The 21,608-nt window shown below is 40.9% G+C and overlaps 1 protein-coding gene across 1 annotated transcript; it reads right to left on the bottom strand.

The window, feature by feature from the left end:
• Positions 1-789: 789 nt before the first annotated feature.
• Positions 790-21,608, bottom strand: klhl24a (kelch-like family member 24a). Its single transcript, XM_046051623.1, has 8 exons — positions 21,367-21,608; positions 19,870-19,988; positions 18,915-19,759; positions 16,929-17,113; positions 12,715-12,833; positions 5,931-6,119; positions 4,200-4,388; positions 790-4,078 (listed from the first exon to the last, which is right to left on the bottom strand). Exons 2-8 carry the CDS (start codon positions 19,942-19,944, stop codon positions 3,878-3,880), a joined length of 1,803 nt encoding a protein of 600 aa, XP_045907579.1. The 5' UTR covers positions 19,945-19,988; positions 21,367-21,608; the 3' UTR covers positions 790-3,877.

Genomic DNA, 21,608 nt, shown 5'->3' with positions numbered 1-21,608 from the left:
CCGTTTGAGCAGACACATGCACATTTGTGGCCTGCTGGAGGTCATTTTGCAGGGCTCTGGCAGTGCTCCTCCTGCTCCTCCTTGCACAAAGGCGGAGGTAGCGGTCCTGCTGCTGGGTTGTTGCCCTCCTATGGCCTCCTCCACGTATCCTGATGTACTGGCCTGTCTCCTGGTAGCGCCTCCATGCTCTGGACACTACGCTGACAGACACAGCAAACCTTCTTGCCACAGCTTGCATTGATGTGCCATCCTGGATGAGCTGCACTACCTGAGCCACTTGTGTGGGTTGTAGACTCTGTCTCATGCTACCACTAGAGCGAAAGCACCGCCAGCATTCAACAGTGGCCAAAACATCAGCCAGGAAGCATAGGAACTGAGAAGTGGTCTGTGGTCACCACCTACAGAACCACTCCTTTATTGGGGGTGTCTTGCTAATTACCTATAATTTCCACCTGTTGTCTATTCCATTTGCACAACAGCATGTGAAATTGATTGTCAATCAGTGTTGCTTCCTAAGTGGACAGTTTGATTTCACAGGAGTGTGAATGACTTGGAGTTATATTGTGTTGTTTAAGTCTTCCCTTTATTTTTTTGAGCAGTGTATATATATATATCTATATCTATAGATATATATATATAGAGAGAGAATATATAAATATGCTGTTCAGAAGTTGTCATAATTAAAATTTGATGTGCAGTTAAAAGTGAGATACAGTCCAATGTGCAATTTAAAATACTTAATTGCCTCTAAACTCTGTTAACCTATTATCCATGAATACAGGACACAAGTGTTGGTACAGAAAAATTTTATTGATGTTTCTCTTACACAAGTCAACCGTTACATTTCAACATATTGCAGTTTACAAAAATCCAAAGCTTTCTCGCAGTTAGACAAATCTGAGGATAAAGCGGTGTTAAAAGTATCACATCATACATACAATAATAAAAGTTTATATCAAATTCGTCCAATTTAATTACCCACTCATTGTTCTTTAATTTAAGGCACATAGGGAAGCATTCTGCAATTAACAGGTTGGAGCCCCCTTCTTGCATGCAAGCACAATTTACCCAATTGATGTTTTTCAACAAAGTCACATTTATCATGACATCAAATCCCCTTTTGGCGTACATGTGCAGTCATATTAAACTCCATTAATCACCTTTTAATGCTCAGCTCATGTCATTTGCATTTGGGAGTCAAAATATCTCAGCAACAAACAGTCCCACAACTCACCACAAAAATCAAGCAAAAAAACAACAACAATCTTATCAAAGTAAACAATGTATAAAAGCCTCTACATAACTAATAATGAAAATCAATAAATCAACATAACAAGGCAATGTTTTGAGTAAATAATCAGTGAAATCTCAGATGAACACGCACACTCTCTCTCTCTCACTGTTGATCGAACTCTCACTCTTTTGCTTTACCACTTTCTTGCCCCTCAGCCTCCTCTTGTTGGCCTCCTGAGTTACAAGTATTTTATTCTGTGAAAGAGTGTGATGGGCCTAAGGATGTTTTCCTTTCAGCCTATACAACTGCTGAAGACCGGACACTGTTGCAAAATACCCCCACCTGTTTTTGTCATTGTGAGTGACAGACGGAAGCACAATCTCTGGTCTTATGCTGTATGTATTCTGATGTCACTGTTAGACAGCAACAAACATACAAACTCACTGATCCCCAAAAACAAGTTTTTGTTGTTTTTGTTAGAATATCAGAGCCATAGCAGGTAGCGGCCAACAGGAGGAGCTGACCCCTTTTCTCTATACGTCACATGAAAGCAAAGAACATTTACTGATACAGTAAAACAAAGAAGTCACGGTCATTTAACAGGACTCTGTCAAAGTGCACAATTGGGGCTCTCAGTTACAGAAAAACACAATATGCAACCTAGAAAGAGATACATTTAAATACAAGTTTAAAAAAAAGAAAACAAAAACATATTAAAGTTACATTCACAGCAATATGTCTAGTATATCAACACCTATTGTAGTAAAAAGTGACTTTTACTGACCATGAGCCACATCATCCAAAATCCTTGTCACTCACGACTATTAACCCCCCCGTGTGAGGTATAGCACTTCTACACCTACACCTCAGCTGGCCAGCAAACACACATACACGCATACACAACTGGAGGTATCTAAGGTAACCCCGAGTTACATCTTTATATGTAAGTGCACAGGTGAGAGGTGCCACCATCAGTGTAAAAAAGTTCTGTTGACAGAAGTTAGCAGTTGTGAAACGCTTACACTGGACATCTTTGATAAACCTCCTTGGCTCAAATGCATCCACACCGAGTCGCAAAAGTCACACACATACCAAACATGCACAGAGCAGTCTTTGAGTTTGATCTACAAAGGCTTCTCATGTCTACAAAACCACCCACGAGCCCAGTACACCAATGAACTAGCATTGATATAAACACACTAAAGCTACATATAATACAATAAACATTCAATTATTTAAAAAAAACACAAACAAGTATAACTTAAAAAAAATTTGAATAAAATGTCAGTAATGAGTGTAATGATAATAATTACAATGGACCAAATAAAAAGGGGGCATATAAATGTAGATCGGAAAATGTGAATTGATGGCACAGGTGGAGCAGGCTAAAGCAAAACACACACGAGAAGTGGAACGAGGCGATAAGGATGTGAGGGAAAAGGAAAGAGCACAGAGTTAATAGTGGCTATGTTGTGTGAATATTTTGGTACAGCCTCCAATCTTTATCTCTTCCCTTAACCCCGCTCTGGGTCAAAGGGTGAAGTAACTTGTATTTATGACCACTGATACTGTGGGAGAGCAGCTGGCTGACTGTTTACCACATTTTTATCAGGTCATTTGTAGTATCAAGGAAAATAGTTTAAACAGTGGAGGAAAGTACGAGTGCAGAGAGTACAAGGTAGGATATCTGATCTGGCCTGAAAAAAATAAATTCATATTATTTTTCTTCTGCTAGCAGATCATTCCTGGCATAGTCACAAAACACAGTGTTGGTAAGTTCACACAAATCATCAAAGTGATTACCTGCTTGTTATCAGTATCATTATAAAATTATGAAAACTCAATAATGATTTCCCTTTTTAGTATCTAATTAGTATGAACGTCATTCAGAAACGTCAGAGTTTAACTTTCCTTGAAAATGTGCACAATTAGTACAGTTTGTGTGCTAAAATATTCTGAACTAACACTTACTTGGCTTTTCATTGAGTTTTCAGCCGTATACCATGGCCTCCTTCAGCAAATGGCACAAGACACACGCTCTCTACTTAAGTACGTGATGGGATATGGTTGAAAGCTCAGTGAAAAGCTAAGAAAGTAAACTTTGAGTTTAATATGTTATGAATGAATGAATGATGAATTTCCAATTACATTTTTTTACTTTCATTTTAATGTATTTAAGTATTGGTAATTCAACAAGCAATTAACCACTTTCCCCAAATATCGGCAGTCTGATTGATGACCATCATTGTCAGTTTTCTATGATTTTGTCATCTATGAGCCAGTACTTCCCAACCTTGTGCAGTTACTACTAATGCAAGGCACATCTGCCATGATGATCTGACTCCACCGAAGCTCAGCATTTTCAACCACTGAGCATTTCTTTGGGGGGGGGGGGGGGGGGGGGGGGGGGGGGGGTGTAACTATGGTACAGAGTAGCAAAAGATTCAGAGCACAACATTGAGCAGTGCTACATGATGCTGTAAGTAAATAAATTAGCTCAACGGTACTGTGGACTAAACTACTTAATGTGCCTGTTCCAGAGAAGTGTGCGTTTGTGTTCTGTACATGGGGTGAACTTGAAGAGCTTAAGTTTCAAAGAGTTTAAGTTCTTTAGAGTGTGAGAGTGCGTGCGTTTGTTTATGGTCAGGGCCTGTGGTACTTGTCATTGTAGCGGTGGATGGTTACGCAGCCGTGGTAGGAGATTGGCCGCGGCATGGCCGCCACTCCTGTGATGATGCCCGTTGACGGGTCGTAACACAGGATGGTGTCTGATGCTTCGCCATTTTCCCCTCTGCCACCAAGGATGAAAATCTTGCCATTGCACACCGACATGCCGCAGCTCTCCTGCAGGGAGACAGGAAGTGAAATTAGAAGTTGCGGCGTCAGAGGTGAAAAACCCAGGATTCTTGCAGCTTTGGTCAAACAGTTTCTATTAGGTGCTCTGTATCTGCATTTAATTTATTACCTGTTTGTTAAAGGTATGAACCACATGTATCCAGTAGTCCTCTGCAGGGTCGTAGCAGAATATGGACTTGGTGAGACCACCACACACATAGATCAGATTGTTGAGGGACACTGCTGTGATACAACGCTTGGCGATGGGGATGTTGGCTCGTAGTAACCAAGAGTCTGTCTCTGGATCATAGCACTGAACCTGTAACATAAAGATACAAGAAATTTTGTGGCTTTTTTTTAGGGTAGAAGGAAGAAGAACTCTATATTTCTTTAATATATACCATGTGGTAAGAAAACAGTTCACACTGAAATATTTGGAGCTCATTCTGTGGTTTTACTGACGGCTCAGTGGGCTGACTTAAGCTTGACTCTATGTGGTTTTGTGTACATTCCATGCATTCTCTCACCCACTTCTCTTTAAAATAGCCACCATCTAAACAGTGTCGTCTCTGACTACACAAGATCACACTCCAACAGACAAAGACCTTTGGGAGCAATGCAAATGGCCTAATTAGCAGACTCCAAAGATAAAAAGTAGTTTGAAGGAACTGGAGCAAGCATTAACTCTGGTCCCATCAGGCCACGTATAGCCTGCCATGCAGTTAGAGAAACTCCTATCAGACTGCCTTTCCATCTGTAGATACACATGATAGATGTACATACATAAACAACATGCCAGCAATTCAATGGAGGGGAAAGAATGCTTCTACTGAAGTTGGAGTTCCTTTGAATGCCACTGTCTTCCTGTTTACTACCAGCATCCGGGTGTCAGTCAAAACATAGTGAAACTATTCCAGGGCTGATCTCTGGGCTATTATACAGTGGCTTGGCTGGCACATCTTAGCGTGACAGATGTTAAGTTATTTAATCCTTAAATTCCTTATAATTATTGTTACCTAATGTTCACTCCAAAATCTTAACCTTGCATTTCACAGTGAGTCTATTTCTTTCGCTTAACCCCCCCCCCCCTCAAAAAACGTTGATCTGCTATGTTTTTTTCAAATCAACAACCTGTCACAGCACATCACTGTCATATCATTAAGTACATGTGTTTCTATCAATGACTCACTGATGTGAAATAAAACCTGAAATACTGCACAATTAAAAGAACAGGATGGAGATAAAGATCAGGATACAATTAATGCAGTAAGACAAGCTTAATCAGGATCTACCAGACTGGCCAGGATATGGCCACATCAACTGCCAATCAGTGATGTTTCACAGGAAAAGAAGCCGCTTCTGTTTTAGTACTCAGATGATAAACATGTTTAGTAATCAAATCTTAGTAACCCGGAAAGCTTGGTCGACTAGGCTTACTTTGTTTTTTCAGTTGCCAGCAGACAGGTGCTTAAGTATGCTCTATTAATGTTTGATCATTCATCTAAAATATATGATTGTGCAGAGTCTGTGAATTACATCAAGGCAGCACATACTGTAAGCCATTTCCAGAAACATATTTTACGTTGCACTTTTTCTTATTCTTTGAAGAAGCTTTATTTCTGTTTTTGTTTTTTTTTACTAACTAAAACAAGACAATTTAGCTGTTTATAAGCCTACTATTACTACTTACCTTTCTGGACACCAACAAGTCAATTTATTGTTTAGTCTACTACTACTACTAAAAGTTGTGAGTAGCCCTTTCATCTTTAAGGAAACAAGTTATCTGAGAAAAAAACCCACCTCACCTGTCATTACTATGTGCTTAAGTGTGCAGTTGGGTGAGTATACATCTGTTTCCCACCTTGTCTGAACATGTTTCATCGTCAGGCCCTCCTCCTATGACAAAGAGCTTGCCAGCACAGCTGGCAACGGCCGGAGAGCTGACAGCCTCTTTCATGGGAGCCACCTCTGTCCAGCGGTTAGAGAAGGAGTCGTAACACTCCACACTGCTCAGGCGGCTCTGCCCATCATAACCACCTACGGCATAGACCTGAGAGCAGACACACAAACATATCTGGACTGAGGAGGAGTTGAGATAAGTGAAATTATGAGTTTGGGTTTATGTATGACGTACTTTTCCACATACACTACGTACACAGAAACGCATTCACTATAACAGAGATGTTTGTATTGACGCATTTATGTATATGAACAATACTTCTGTGTCAGCAGTTACCGAACCAGTCTGTCAGGTGCAGAAGAAAGGTGACATACTGCTTCTGAACAAGCACTGTAAACACAGCCCTTGATCCGTGCAGGCAACAGTGCATTTGCTAACCCTGAACTTCAACATTACTTCCAACTACACAATAGCACAGTAACAACACCTTGAGCCACAACAGCAGTTTGTGAATCTGTGTTGTCATGTGGTGTTATCATAATCTGTTCCCATTATAATTTCAATCTAACTCTAACACGTACCTTGTGGTTACACTTCTTACCCTCCTGTAGTGCAAAGAACGGCAATATGAGAATAAATAGGAACGTGAGGCATGAAGAATGTAAAAAAAAAAGTTATAAACAGGAAACCATTTGTTTAAAGGTAGACATTTATGGTAAATTTCTATTTCCTCAATAACATTCTCTGGAAGGAGATCACGTGTCAAGAATACACATTGAGCAGCATTACTGGTTAGGAGCATAATGCTGCTCATCAACAGGCTGGTCTTGTGCAACAGAAACCCTTCAGGCTGTTCCTGTCTCTATAAAGCATAAACAATGTCAGACGGTAGAGAGAGAGAGAGAGAGAGAGAGAGAGAGAGAGAGAGAGAGAGAGAGAGAGAGAGAGAAACAAAGATAAAACATCTTGTAATTGGAGCATCTAAAGGGAAAATTATGCTGTGTTCCAGGCAACTCGGAACTGGGAAAGCACAAAGTTTAAATGCTAAACAATAATCTAAAAGGCAACATAAAACATATTTGCATGTATTTAAATAAAAGTATTTAAATACTATCATATAGTAAAACCTGTTTGATGTAGAAATATGTTGCTAGGTGGCTGGTGCTCTATAAGTCATCTTCTCTGCACAAACGTTATTCAGTAAAATGTAAAAACAAGAGCCAGATAATGCATGTTTGGGAGATAAGAGTACAGATGGAGGGAAACTGGGGGAACAAAAAGACGGAAGTGGATGGGGCACATGGATATTTGCATTTAACACCTGGTCTGAATGAACTACCGCCTTTTGAAACTGAAAAGTTGATACAGAGGAAAACAAAACAAAACCCTTTATAAACTTGTTGACTCCTTCTCTAATATCTCAGGTGGTGGTTCTTAAAGCCTCTGTGTGGCTACATTTCCAACGATAACGGCACAATAATTCAGACCACATTTGCTGGAGGGCAGATGCCACAGTGTAATTCACAACGCCAGTTCCCCTCGTGCCTCTATCTCCAGCCCACCAAATGTCCTCGGACTTTCTCTCCTTTTCTTAACACCTGACTGCCCCATCCATCCACACACCTGTTCCCATTTCTCATAAGCCCTGCAGTTACCTGAGTGTCCCCACCTGCACCTCATTTCCTAATCACCCTTCTATACATAAACCACTTCACCTCCTTTGTTCCCCGCCAGCTTGTTACGTTGATGTGTGCGTTGTGTCCTCCCTGATCCTGTCTGTCGGCCTTTTGCCTGTTTGTATGTGTAGTTAGAATTTTGATTTCTGAATGTTCATTACTGGATTTGTGTTGGACTACTCTCTGGTCTAAACCCTTGCCTGCCTCACCTTCCTGTAAGCCTTTGAATCTCCTTTTTTTATTATTAAAATCGCTGACCTGCCTCTGCTTTGCCTCAGTTATCTGCAGTACCTCCTGTGTTTCTAGTAACCCGCACTCACAAGTCAAGACAAATAAGATTATGGGCGCGTAGACCACTGGAAAACTAAACATTTTACCACCAAAGTGTCTTGCCAGAAACAATATCCCACACTTTTCTCCAAACAGTTCATTGGAACATCCTGAATTAGTCCCTAAAACTGTTGGCAGCAAGGGCTGTGGGTTACCCAGACAAAGGAGTAATAAAGGAAAGATGTAAATTAGTTTTTTTGTCTTCACAATTTGGGTGAACTTACCCTTTAATGATCCATTGAGCATCTCCAGACACTAACTTCTTTAAAGATGTAGGGAGTTGGGGGGGGGGGCACTGCATTTCTCTTTTCTTTTCACCCCCACTATTCAGCATTCGCTTGATAAAACACCCCACATGGTTTCGATACGCCTCAAAAGTAAGTATATACTGTATATAAAAGGTGCATACCGCATTAGCTTGATGATGGTGGCACATACTCTAAACTGACCTGAGGTATGTGGCTATCATCTAAACACTGAGCCAAACGTGAATCACGAATCTCTGCGGACACACTTACTAACCACTGAACACACTCATGCATGGCTTATTTCTATGACCACATTCAAACACTTAACAATGGCTGAATGATGAATTGTTTCCTTAACACGCAGAGAAGTGAAAAGTAGTTACATGGGAGAATAGAGAGACAAAGATGGAGAGAGAGAGAGAGTGAAACATGATAGATGAGAGAAGCCATCACCAAGTGCAGCCATAACAGGGCGAGGAAAACAACCGGTGACCTAATTTTGCTTATACTCTATGGAAACAAGACCAGTCCGACGGGACATCACAGAATGCAGTTCACTGAGAAGTTTGTGTGACCCTGTACGAACCAGCATTGGAAGTTTAGAGTTATTATTGTGGCAAGGATTAAGTGAATGGATGCCGTAAATGTAACGTCTTCACGAGTATAGTAGGACAAATGTAGAAGACGTGTGCAAGTGAAGGAAATACTTGTTTTGTTAACTGGATTGAGCTGAATAGTCAGCATTGAGGTCTTTGTGTGAAAGCATGAGCATGCATTGGTGCTTGTTACACAGGCTTGTTTACAACACGCCATGTTTCCCCATATTTGCAACTGGAGCATCAGTGCTGCACATCAAAAGCGGAAATTGCAGACTGAATGAGGAAACGCCTGGGTACAAACTGAGGAGGAGGGGGAACTAAATTCTAAGGAAAAGTGACAACATAGAGATACATGCTGAAGAGACAGATAATGTATGTTTGGGAGATAAGAGGGCAGATGTTATCTGGCATGAAAAAGATAACATACAAATACATACATACAAATACAAAACATTAATTAGAAAGGTTCTTCCTGACCAATCTGTTAAAGATATGAGGAAATGACATGGGGCAAATACAGCAGACAGAGTTCTGAGGAAAAAATTATAAGACAAGGACTAGAGATGAAAAGATGACCCACAAAAGAATCATTCTCTTAGATAGATGTAATATCTTACGTCAGTAGAATGGTTAGTAACTAACTAAAGGTAACATTCTGTAGAGTCTGTAAAATAAACAGAAAGACAAAGAGTAAAGGCAGACAGAAAATGTGAGAAAAGGGAGGAAAAAAGAAGACAAAGCTACATGTCTGACAGATACAGGAGGTAGGTGGAGACAAGAGCATCTCCTGGGATTAAACATCTCCAAGGAATGTGTCATTCAGGAAAGGGTAAAATGTATGTGTTTATGCTTATATACAGTGTAGCACACTATACAGTACATGCCTCTTACGCTCTTACTCTGCGTGTTGCCTGGACAGTGTAACTCTTAAGTTGCAGGCTTCGGACTAAAGTATAGAAATACAAATGGTACATCTACTATGTCATTTCATTTTAGCATCAAATAATCATGCAAGTGTTAAGTCAGCGGCAGATCATTAAGATTAAACTTGGTTTCCTTTTAATGTCCTATAATTGTGCACTACAGTCAAATTAAATGGGAGCCATGTCAGTACCTCTTGTTTTCACCATACCTTGATACATGACTCACTTTGGAGTTAATTGTTGACTTTTATAACCACAGTGTGACCCTCCAGCTGATTACCTCACTGTTGTGGAGGACCAGTGTGTAGTTAGAATGCACACGTGTGTTTGTTTCTGTGGCACAGCAACTAAGCATTTTGGGTGTTGTTTGGAAGTCAAAGAAAATTCAATACAGATTGTCCACATGCAGAGCCCCTAACCCCCCACCCAGAAAAGTACTCTTGCACAATTGCTGCATATGACAAGAACCCTTCCTGAGTCATGCCCTTTCACAAAGTAAATAAAGTGCTGTTTTAGCCCAAAGCTTTCCAATGACTACTTGTGTCTGTGTTCTTAATGTGTACAAGTGTGTCTACTTGTACACATGATGTTTAAAGCACACACGACTGTGAGTGGTGCATTAGCCTGAGTCATCTCTGCTCTGCCTTCTTCAGCCAAGACAATCGATGGCTGTTCTTCTTTCCGCAATACTAATAACAGATAATTACAGTTCAGAATCTTTTCTTACAAGTGGTCAACGTTTGGTTTGCAGTAAGATGGAAACACTACAAATGTAAATTGTAAATGCAATGCAATGAAGACAGGCTTGACTTTTCTAATTTAAGAACATTTCAAAACAACAACATGTGGTTCCAAACATTTTACAGGTTAGGATTATAGCTATTTGATCTAATGATCAAGTATCCGTTCTTGTAAACAGAATGCAGCATGCCATAGGAAGACTGTATATACAGTATTTACAGAGTGAGTGTGCCAAATTATGCCAACGCATGCAAAACCAGTGTGTTGTAACAGGCTTGCAGCCATGTATGGCCACTGAAAGCAGCCTATGTGGTTGAGCAGGGGCACACGAAACATGATATGGGCAAATGGACTAAGCTAGTCCTTAACTTGGAAGTGTGAAGTGCTGGCACACATCCCTTAAACTCCCACTGCCCTCAAACAAGCAAGTCTACCTAGCCTTGTACTAAAGTAAATAGTAACAGCTCAAGAGTAGAAGCAGTCATCAAGGATTAATGATCAGCTCACGTGTAGACATTAACTTTTTCACAACTAAATTCATAACCAAAGTGATGTCAGATATCTGTTTTTAATCTGACACTTGATAGATAGTACAGTACTGTATAGGTGAGTGAAATTAGTCCGACATCAGATAGAAAAGGATTGAAAAATGTTTAAAATTTCTACAAGAAATAAAATATAGAGAAGAACATTTGTGGGAATAACTACAAGTGACGGTTGAGGGATTTTTGAGTTGGGTATGTAATGGCCAGATCAACTGCGCTGTTCCGGGCAGCTGAAGCACTTGTTTATATGATGGTTTCAAATAAAGGCAAACTTCCTTCTCTCTGTTGAAGCTGCTGTATGTATCCAGGATGTGTGAGATGAGCTGGCAATAGTCGTTTGCGGACCCGGGCAACAAACGGATGCATCACGCATAAAAATAATGACATTGCCCTCATAGACCAACGTGGAAGATAAATGATAAGCAGGAAGCAGGCTATACTCAAATGTGACTAGAGTTCCTAGGTGAGGCCTTTTTCTGCCACTGATGAGTGACTTGGGTTTAAGTACTTACTGTCAATCATCAATAAGTACTTGCAGGTAGGAGACTGTGTAGGATGAGATCTATGATTGTGAAAGGTAAGAACAGAAAGCAGTCAAAAAGCTCTGTGGAACATTCTAGAATCTTTCCAGCAGGTGGTTACACAGAAATACCTTGCGGTAAATATCCACCTCTCTCTGTGCTTTACCTCAGGTAAGTTACTGACGGGTAATGAAGTAACAATGTTTCTGTACTGCGTTGCCTTCCTTTTCCTCTGAAATACCCCTGACTCAAATTTCTGTAAGCTAACATTGCATTTCCTGAGAAACCAAACTGTTGCTTTATTGTAAATGTATGTGCTAGACTTATACTTTTGATGTGCACCTAGTGGAGACTACCAAGAACTACTCAATGATATTCTCCCCTTGAGTTAGACATATTTTCTGATCTAGCAAAACCAATTTTACGGCATACCTTTTGCCCTCTGCGATTATGGCTCCATAGTCACTCTAAAGTGAAAAAAACATGATTACGTTGGAGTATATGAGATGGCCTAATAATGAATGACACAGCTATCTATTTTTATGATGGTGCTGTCAAGTGAAATCTGTCAGTGAACTATAAATCAATTTATTCTTTCCCCTATAATTATTGCCACTGCAGTTATGAGCGCCGCTGCTAAAATTTAACACAATCATTAAAATCAATGGGTTACTAATGACTTTCCCTAAGTGACACACGATAACACGGTTGGCTCCCTCTCCTCATTCTACATGAAAGGTACAGTTATAAGAGTAGCGTAACTCCTTTAAGGATGGGTGCAGTGTGTAATGTGTGTTCGTAGAGGGTGCTAGCAAACATTTCCCCTGTGCTTTAGACAAGGGTTTGGAAGCTGAGCAGGAAAGCCTAACAGTAGGGGACACTTTTTGTAACCCTAAACCTAACCCCAGACTACACCAACCAAATTGTTATATTAAACTTACATTATACGTTAAAAATAAATCAAATTTCACTAACTTTTGTTTTTTGTCTCAATAAGCAAAAAAAATTAAAAGTAAAAAATTTCCTGGAGTTGTACCCCCAATCCTCCCACCAAATAAATGCCCCTAAGTCTTCCAGAGACCTAGGGAAAATGCAGAAATGTTATGTAACTATTGCGTTGCATGACTGCACCACTAAAACCTGTACGAGGCTCCCTCCTTACCTTGCCCAGTAGGACGCCCATCTTGTGTCTCCAGCGGCCTTTGTTAAGAGAAGCCACTCTAATCCACAGGTTGAGCTGGGAGTTATACATCCACACATCCCTGCTGTTGATACGACCACCTAAAAACACCAAAGGAAAAACATGCCAGACAACAGTTAAGACAATTTTGGGTTCAGTAGAAGAGCCCTAAGAGCAAATTCAGCACTCTGCCACTCAGATTGTTGTCATTTGTAACCCAGTTGATCTGATATAAATGAGAAGATTAAATATAAACCGGAGCTGCTCTTGGTGAACAGCCAGCTTTGGAGTGTGTGTTTATGTCAAAGTAATGTTTCATCTCCTAACTGGAGCAGAGTTGTACGTGTCTTACAGAGTTCACTTCGCAAACAAAAGGTTTGCTCACACACACACACACACACACACACACACACACACACACACACACACACACACACACACACACACACACACGCACACACACACCGTCAAACATAAAACAAGTATATTTAAAGATACACATACACACATGTTGCATCATCTTTCATTATGTATGCACAGGTGTTTAATCATTATTCAGTTTTACAATCTTGTCAAGCAAACTCACCATTATCAGGATATTGTGCAACACAGCTATTACAGTATGACTGGCTATTTCATCTGTTGTCTCTGGGCAAACATGCACTGTAAGAAGTTGTAGATAATAATAACACAACCAGGTTACAGTGCGACCCAGACACATTTTTTAACAAGCTCTGACGTGTGCCCTCGCTCTCTTTATTCCCTCCTCCTGACGTAGATTCTCCACAGACTGAAAGAAGAACCAAACTCATCTTTTAAAAATACAATGGGTAGCGAAAGCTAACTTTTTAGCATGGAGGACAGACAAAGATGTGATGAAACCAATAAAAACCTGAGAAACCACTGTGAAATTAAATTTGAAGAGGAAACACGTAATATAATCTAAAAATCTGAATTTGTCAGAATTAAGTGACCGACTCACTGCTATTAGATCTGGTAGCAGTTATCTACTAGCTTTTATACAACAAGTTCAGAAGACAGTATATCGCAGAGTGCGGGTAAAGCTTGGATGACAACAAGACTCAAGCAGAGTAACAGATTAATCACAATCTGTGTTATCTTACACCGGAACTTAGATTGATCACATGTTGGTGATATCAGGTAATAAGATACAGATTATGAAAATGAATAAACACACTCCTGCCTTCAAATCTCCCTTTTAAAGTCAGTGCCCTTCAGAGAACAGCAGGGATTAATACATAATTATCTTCTGAGACTAAAATTAAACATGTCTCAATCCATTACATTTTGTTGTGGCAGTGTTTGCAGTTTGCTGTTGGGTGTTTTCTTAATACAGAACACATACAGTATGGGTGGTTTAATGGAGCAATGATAAAAGCATAAAGAAAACCTGCCAGTGTAAACAAAGGTGGCTAGGCCTCTTCTGTCCACATGCAAACAAAGAGTTTGTCCGTATTGTTAGTTATCTGACAGACAGACTAGACAGGTGGGTATAGGCATGTGTTTCATCTTAAAGGGTCTATTTCAACATGGACCCTATTTTCCCATGTTTTTGTGTCTATGTGACTAATTGGAACAGCATTTTTTGAAACTGGTCCAGTAGGCTATTGAGTAAGTGTGCTGCCGTTGGCAGCAGCGAAACAGGGCTGCAACGTAATCCTGGCAATAACCACCTGTCAAAGTATGTCCACCAAAATGCTTGTTTTTGATGCAAAATATCTCTTTTTTTAAAGATTACGATCCTTTTTGTTTAACCACAAACAGTCATTATACTGCTCTCGAAACAAAAAGGGCGCAATTGCTAGCAAGGATTACTTTGCAGCCCTGTTTCACTACTGCACGCTCAATACTGGTCCAGCTTTAAAAACACCAAAGTTACCCTTTAATAATAAATAAAATCACTTCCTTGAAAGGTCATCTAAGTAAATAATTCAGTTGCTAAACATGTTTTTGTGTTACTGATGTTAAGCCGTTTCAAATTATACTGTTGCACACAGGTGACAGAAGACAAGGGAAGGAAGTTAGTTCCTGCCCTTGAGGCTTCTGTGTCCTCCATCTACGTGTTGCTTAAGGCAACATGTTGATTCCGCTTGTCCAACAAGCTCAGATGGAGAGGTCCACTGCTGCTAATCACAGACTTTTGGAGGAGACAACGTGATTTGTGTTAGAGCTTTCTGAGTTACTTCTATGTTAATTGCTTAGAGTTACATGCAGTTTTACTTTTACTATTACTTATACAATGACATGCAACCCTGTGTAATGTGCAGCAAACACGTGTTGTGGCTGCCCATAAGCTGATATGACATTATCCAGACTTGTTTAATTTCCTAAAATGAAGTCAGATAGCAAAGAGGCATTTATTTAATGCTGTACATTGAGCCAAACATAGCTTATCTTGTGAGATCAGACCATATTTGAGATCATGCTGACTAAGATCTTATGTACTCCTGAACTCAAAACATTTCCGTGTTAATCCAGCAGGCTCACTCTGGATCTGACAAAGAGGGTGATTAGTTACAATACTAGGGTTGTGAGAAAGTCAGAGGTAGCCAGAGTCCCCGTCCCTTTTCAAAAACCAAATAGCTTTTGTATACTCAACTGAGCCACATTCTATATAAGACCATAGTGGACTGCAGCTGTGCTAGAGACTGGAGGCCCTCCAAGGTATTGGCACCAGTTCCCAGTGTGAGAACGGGGGCAGACAGAATTGAGATTTGTGTGGGAATGTATTCGAGAAGAGTGCAAGATAGAAAAGTTGAGAAAAGGGGATTAAATGTATCAAGCCAGATGGGGAAACAATATGATCACATGCTATATATATATATATACAGTGTGTATGGACGGGAATGTTGACTTTTCCAGACAACGCTTGAGGGTGGATTGGCAGCGAACACGTGAGGGCTTGGCACGGTGAGAGCATACAATAAGCATAAACACACCACTCAAGGGGAGAACATTCCCCGCACCCCCATATCTCCTTCTTTTTTTCTATTCTTTACATCTTTCAATGGCTGTTTTTGTCCAGTGGCATTTTGCAGATCTTATAAAGTATGTTTGAGCATGAGCAGTCCTAGAAGGCACATTTAAACTCCTGAATCCATATTCTTGGAAACAACTTCACAAAAAAATAAGAAAGAAAAACGTATTTGTTTCAACGTCCATGCCATCAATCTAACAACCGTAAAGAACTGCAGTCCATAGCAAATGTTTATATCACTGTTTAGCTTTAGCAAATACCTCCACCCTGACCTCACCAGTTAAGATGAAAGATGTAATACTAATGTCTTATTTAATCTAGATTGTTTGTCTTTGTACGCCTCATTTGGCCCATGCTCCAAGTTCAAAAAATGTAGCGGCCTTGCCAGGATCCTATGCAAGCTATGAAATCTCAGATTTAACTTTATTTCAAGGTAATCATCACAACCTGTTGGTGTAGTCCAAAAACAAAAAGGGTTGTTAGATTGTTGCATAACTGAGATCCTAGAAAGCTGCTGAACCGATGTAAAAGGTGGTGACCCTGATGACTGGCTAATAGGAAGAGAGAAAGGCTGAGCTGGCCAGTAAAGGCCTCTCTCTGCACTCTGCCTGGAGTGCTCCTCCAGATGTTGCTCTCATATTTTCCTTCAACTCCAACAGGCTGTGGCTATAAAAATAACACAGGCTTTTCCTGACACTCCACTGGGGGATTACATGGCAAGCCAAGCACAGACAAACACCGACCATGTTCCTTAAGAGTGTTTTTCGAATGTATATATTTGAGTATGACACAATCTTACGATTACCAGGAGAAACTAGATTTTGCAACAACGCAGGCCATACTGAGTCTAACCACAGGAAAAAAAATACAGTGTCATAGTATTGGTCTCAAGGCTTGGAATTGACTTTTAGAGCACTAGACATTATATGACTGATAGATTTAAAGTAACCAGCCATTCTGAATTTCCAGTTTACTTGAAATGAATTCAAGATCCATTTCTAAATAGTAAAAAGAAAAGAAAACATCCTGAGAAAATTGTGGCTGCAGGACACTTTGGAAATATGTATCAGTATTTTTAATTTAATTCAGCACCTGCCAAGTCATCTGTAACTTGACAACTAGGCCGGTGTTCATTTCAAGCCTTGGTGAGACCATGCTTTCGAATTGTTTGGAACAAATACAGTAGCCGGGGTCTTACCTGACACCAGAATGTCATTGCGGAGGGCGCAGACAGCATACTCTGACTTTGTGAATTCAGGTAGTTTGGCCAGTGATTTCCACTCTCCTGTGACTGGATCATAGCATTCAGTGTAGGGCAGGTTGAAGCCCCCAACTCTCTCACAACCTCCCACCACCACAATCACCTCAGAGAAGCCGGTGGACCTGTACAGAAGAGAGCCAGGTGAGGCAGAGGGAACAGTGTGGGGGGGTGGGGTGGTGGACACAGATGAAGCCATTATAAAACACAAGAAGAACCTGTTTAACTTAAAAGGCTCCTTACAAGACTGTACAGATTATAGACATGGCATCTAATTAAAAAACTGAATATTTTTAGGCCTATACAAAGGGTTTGAAGATGTATAAACATATGCGTGTCAACACAGAAACCAGAAATTTGTGCCAGATCAGGGACAGAGTGGTGGTTTCTACAGGAATAGCCCAACTTATCTTCAAGGCAAAGTTCAGTTTCAAAGAAGGTATCAATCTAGGGTACAACAAAAACACACTTGTGGCTAGACTTAAGATGCATTTCCATGGTCACAAAGCTTTCCTATTTGGCTGTTGAACACATGCCGTGGATATGACCGCATTTCCTACAGGGGAGCTAATTAACAACAGCTTTGTTTCTTACTGCACCATTCTAAAATACTGATGCTGTAAATACTAGTGGTTTAGCTGTATAGAAAAAAAATCCAGTACAGTCTGGATACCACTGTGAGAACAAATGTGGCACAAAAAGTTTCACATATGGTGCACTTTAACCCACATTTCTCTGCATGTTTACTCAGTATATAACAGAGCGTTGGTCAGACGTGGGTAGGAGATAGGGTGGTTTCACATGCTTGCATACATCTAAGAGACAGTCTTGCCCAGGAGTGGTTTAGCTCTATGTCTGTAGAGCATGTGAATAACTAAAAACTAGCAAGCTCCTAAAGAGAAAGAAAAGACGCCCGCTGCAGACACAGAAAGGAGAAGCAGACAACTGTTTTGAGCAGAAGAGAATTTGGCACTCAGGGCAAATTAAACTGACAGTGTGGGGACTAACCGCCTGACTGGCTGGCTGATCTGCCTGGATACTGACACAATACACCTGAAAAACACATCACACAGCCGTAATAACTGACAACTGCTCGCTGCCACAGTTCTCAGTTTAACCCTTACAGCGGGTCTAACACACAAAGGCATCTGTGCTGTTGTACAGCAGGCTACCATATGGTCAGTTTTGTATCTCATTCTCATTCAAGGTTTCAGTCGGCGCCAACCTTTGTCCTTTATCAAACACTGCAATGTAACATCCTGAAAACGTAAAACACACACACACACACACACACGAGACAATTTGTTAAACAGGTATAAAGTGAACCCAAACACATCAGCAAGGTGAGTTACACTGCTGGTATGATAACAAGACTCAACATTTCGTAATTGCCGTTTCTTGCATCGCATAATTTCTTCTTTCCAGCCAAACAGTCTTTGTACAAACATGCCCCATCTCACTCATTATCATTTCCATTTCAAAAAATAGGGCTACAAAACAAAGCACAGTCACAATGACACACTTGTCTGTTCAGAACAATAACACTCCCCTCTCGCTCGCTCTCTCTCTCTCTCACACACACACACACACACACCAAAGCACAAACACAACAACAACGCTGCCAGGAGCACCAAGTTCAGGCCGTAGTCGTAACCTCTAGCTATACAAAGTTAGATAAAAGCTTGACTAACTGCTAAAAAAAGACATGTTTTCATATCTCACTGCGACCGCTGTCATTACATGACATCACAATAGCTGTTTTAACCCAACATGAGAAAAAGGCTGACTAACAAGTCAGACTACCTCCACAAGTCAAAAAATGTCACCAGATAAATTGATTGATGAATCCACGTCTGCTTCCTTTTGTGAATAACATCTAGGTTAGATTATATGTATGCCTTCCTCGTAACTAGTAAGTCAGCATACCTGCGAGGACGAGTTCTGGGTGACATCATTTCATTTCCAAGCACGTGGTAGCGTCTGGCCTCGTGGAGAAGCTGGTAGCACTCGGGAGCATTCTGGATGAGCTGGTCTCCCTCCACTGTCTGGACAAAGTAGTTGGGGTGCAGAAGGGGCAGGCGCACATGGTGCAGCAGAGCCTTCAGCATGGGCTTTCTGTGCTCCACATTGCTGTACACCCATCGCATCACCGCCTCAAATACCACCTCCTCCTTACCGATGCACAGCTCATCGCTGCCAGTGTACTCTTCCAGCTCTTCCTTGCGTAGGTCGAGGAACTCCTCGTGCTGAGCCACCTCAGAGAAGTTGGCCAGGGCGTAACTGCGGCAGCGGCTGGCTAGCTGCTTTAGGGCATGGGCTTCTGCGAAGCGCTGGATGCCCAGACAGTTGCAGGGGTCCAGCTGGTCCTCCAGGAACTTGGCACAGGCGTCCCGCAGTGTGGCGATCTGGAAGAGGCTAGAAGTCTCAAAGAGGAACTGGACGTTCTCGGTGGTGATCTTGGCGCGGCCGGTGTACACATAGGTGAGGAAGGAATCCATTGCCTCAGCCAGGATGCCATTGATCTCGACCAGCATCTCGCGGCTCTCACGGTGATCGTTGCAGAACATGGCTCTGAAGTAAGAGGAGCAGGCAGAGAGCACAGCGCGATGGCAGGGAAACTCACGGCCCTGCACGCTGATGACAACATCAGTGAACAGGCGGCAGTCGCGAAACTCATTGAATACCTGCAGGATGCCCTCTGAGTGGGACGAGCCAGAAGAGAAGTCCAAGACCTCCTGGCTGGCTAAAGTTTTGGAGTCAACCTCAAACACCTTAGGAGACAACAACATGCACAACGAGTTATAAAAACTATGACTTTAATCAGTTGAGACAAAAGCAGCAAGATGGAAAACATAGATAAAGTCTCTTTGTTTGACAGCACCTTGCGTTTGACAGCTGGTGAGTCTCTGATCCCAGAGTCCTCCCTGTTCATCCTTCTGCCCAGAATCAAAACCATGGCTGCCACCTTCAATGAAGACCTTCTCTAAACTTTAAGATGACCTGCGGATGGAGAGCAACCAGTACCATACTATTACAAAAGAAAACATGTTTCCGTTAAATATCACTATACACTATTATCCTGGCATTTTAATAGATGTAGTAGGAGGGGACAGCCAGGAAAAGGACATACATTCATAGATAGCAACCTATTTTGATCACTGTTGCACAAATTGAGAACATTTACCACAGGCAAACAAGCCACAAAAGCATGTGTACAAAAGTAGGAGAAAACACGTGAGTGCCACAGGCCCGTGAGGTAGAGCCATAATGTCTTACACCATGGTTTAAGAAAAGGAGTTTCGAGTAATGAAATCTGAGCTGCACACAAATCTGCGTGACAGTTCCTCTAGGTCAATGCTGCTGCAAAAACCCTGCAGCACAAGGAGTGTGGAAGATGACAAAAGAGACACAGGCGAGAAAAAGGCTGAGCAACGGTTGGAAGGCCAGCCCACATGTCAGTTAGGTTTGTTTTGAAAGAGAGCAGGGGCAGGGATGTTATTAGACACTCCATAATAATTGTTTGAACAACAGGTGCAAAGTCAGGGTTACTGATAACCTTGAGTGGTGGTTTTGTTAAACCTGTAGACATCTGTCTCTTTCAGAAAAAGTACAAGCAAACAACCAAGGTGCCCCATGAATTATGCTTTGTTTTTATCCACAAATATATTTAGGTATATTTCAGATCCTCAAGTTAAGTTGCTGAAGATATTTAATCAAAACGTTAATTCTCCTATCTATGGCCATTCTCCTTTAAGGTTGGCTGCAGGTCTGGTCTTTGCTCCTGTGAGGTCATTTATCTCAAGTTATTTTTAAACTCTGGCTCAACCTCAGTGGACTCAACCTATTCACGTGCGTTACTCGACACCTCCCTGAAGTTCATGAATACTATATAGGACAAGTTTAACCAGAGGTATCTGACTTCGTGACTAATATCCACTGAGGAGGAATAAAAACAGAATAACGGAATAAAACGAATAACATTGTTGTTGTTGTTGTTATCCAGGTGAAATAAAGTTCAAGTGAAATGGACAACGAAATGACAAAATAATGCATACATCATTTGTTTTATTCTATTAAAAAATATATAAAAATATATATGTTAATATGTCGCATTATACCTCATTATTTATGTATTAATCACAGACAATTAAGTAAAATGTATTTAAGTGCCAGAAAACACGTGCTTCGTGTATTAGACAAAGAAGACTTGCCTCGTGCCGACCGATAGCCCCTGGCAACATACTTAAAAAAAACAAGAGGCTGAGCCGGGGCCGTTGCCTTTACTTACTCATTATATTTTGACAAATTCAAAAGGAAAGCAAGAAATGATACATTCACAACTCATAAACGTTCATTTGTTTAAGATAAAAGCTGTTACCTTATGCAGAAGTTTCCAGATGAAGCTTCCTCTTCACTCCAAAGTAGATAAACAAAAAAAAAAAAACGTATGGAGAAAAATAAATCTGTATCCTGAACAAGTCTTTACAACAATTTTAACAAATCTACCCTCGTATAGTTATGGTAAAGAAAGCAGGCTGTTATTTAGCCGGGACATTTTGATTTTAAGGGGACGATCAAAACATAACGCTCTAACTAGCTAACAGTAAACACAAAACCCAT

This window comes from Micropterus dolomieu, linkage group LG06 (assembly GCF_021292245.1).
Source record: "Micropterus dolomieu isolate WLL.071019.BEF.003 ecotype Adirondacks linkage group LG06, ASM2129224v1, whole genome shotgun sequence".
In the NCBI taxonomy this organism is placed as follows: Eukaryota; Metazoa; Chordata; class Actinopteri; order Centrarchiformes; family Centrarchidae; genus Micropterus; species Micropterus dolomieu.
Note: the sequence above shows the minus strand (reverse complement) of the source record. Positions and strands in the feature narration are given on the sequence as shown.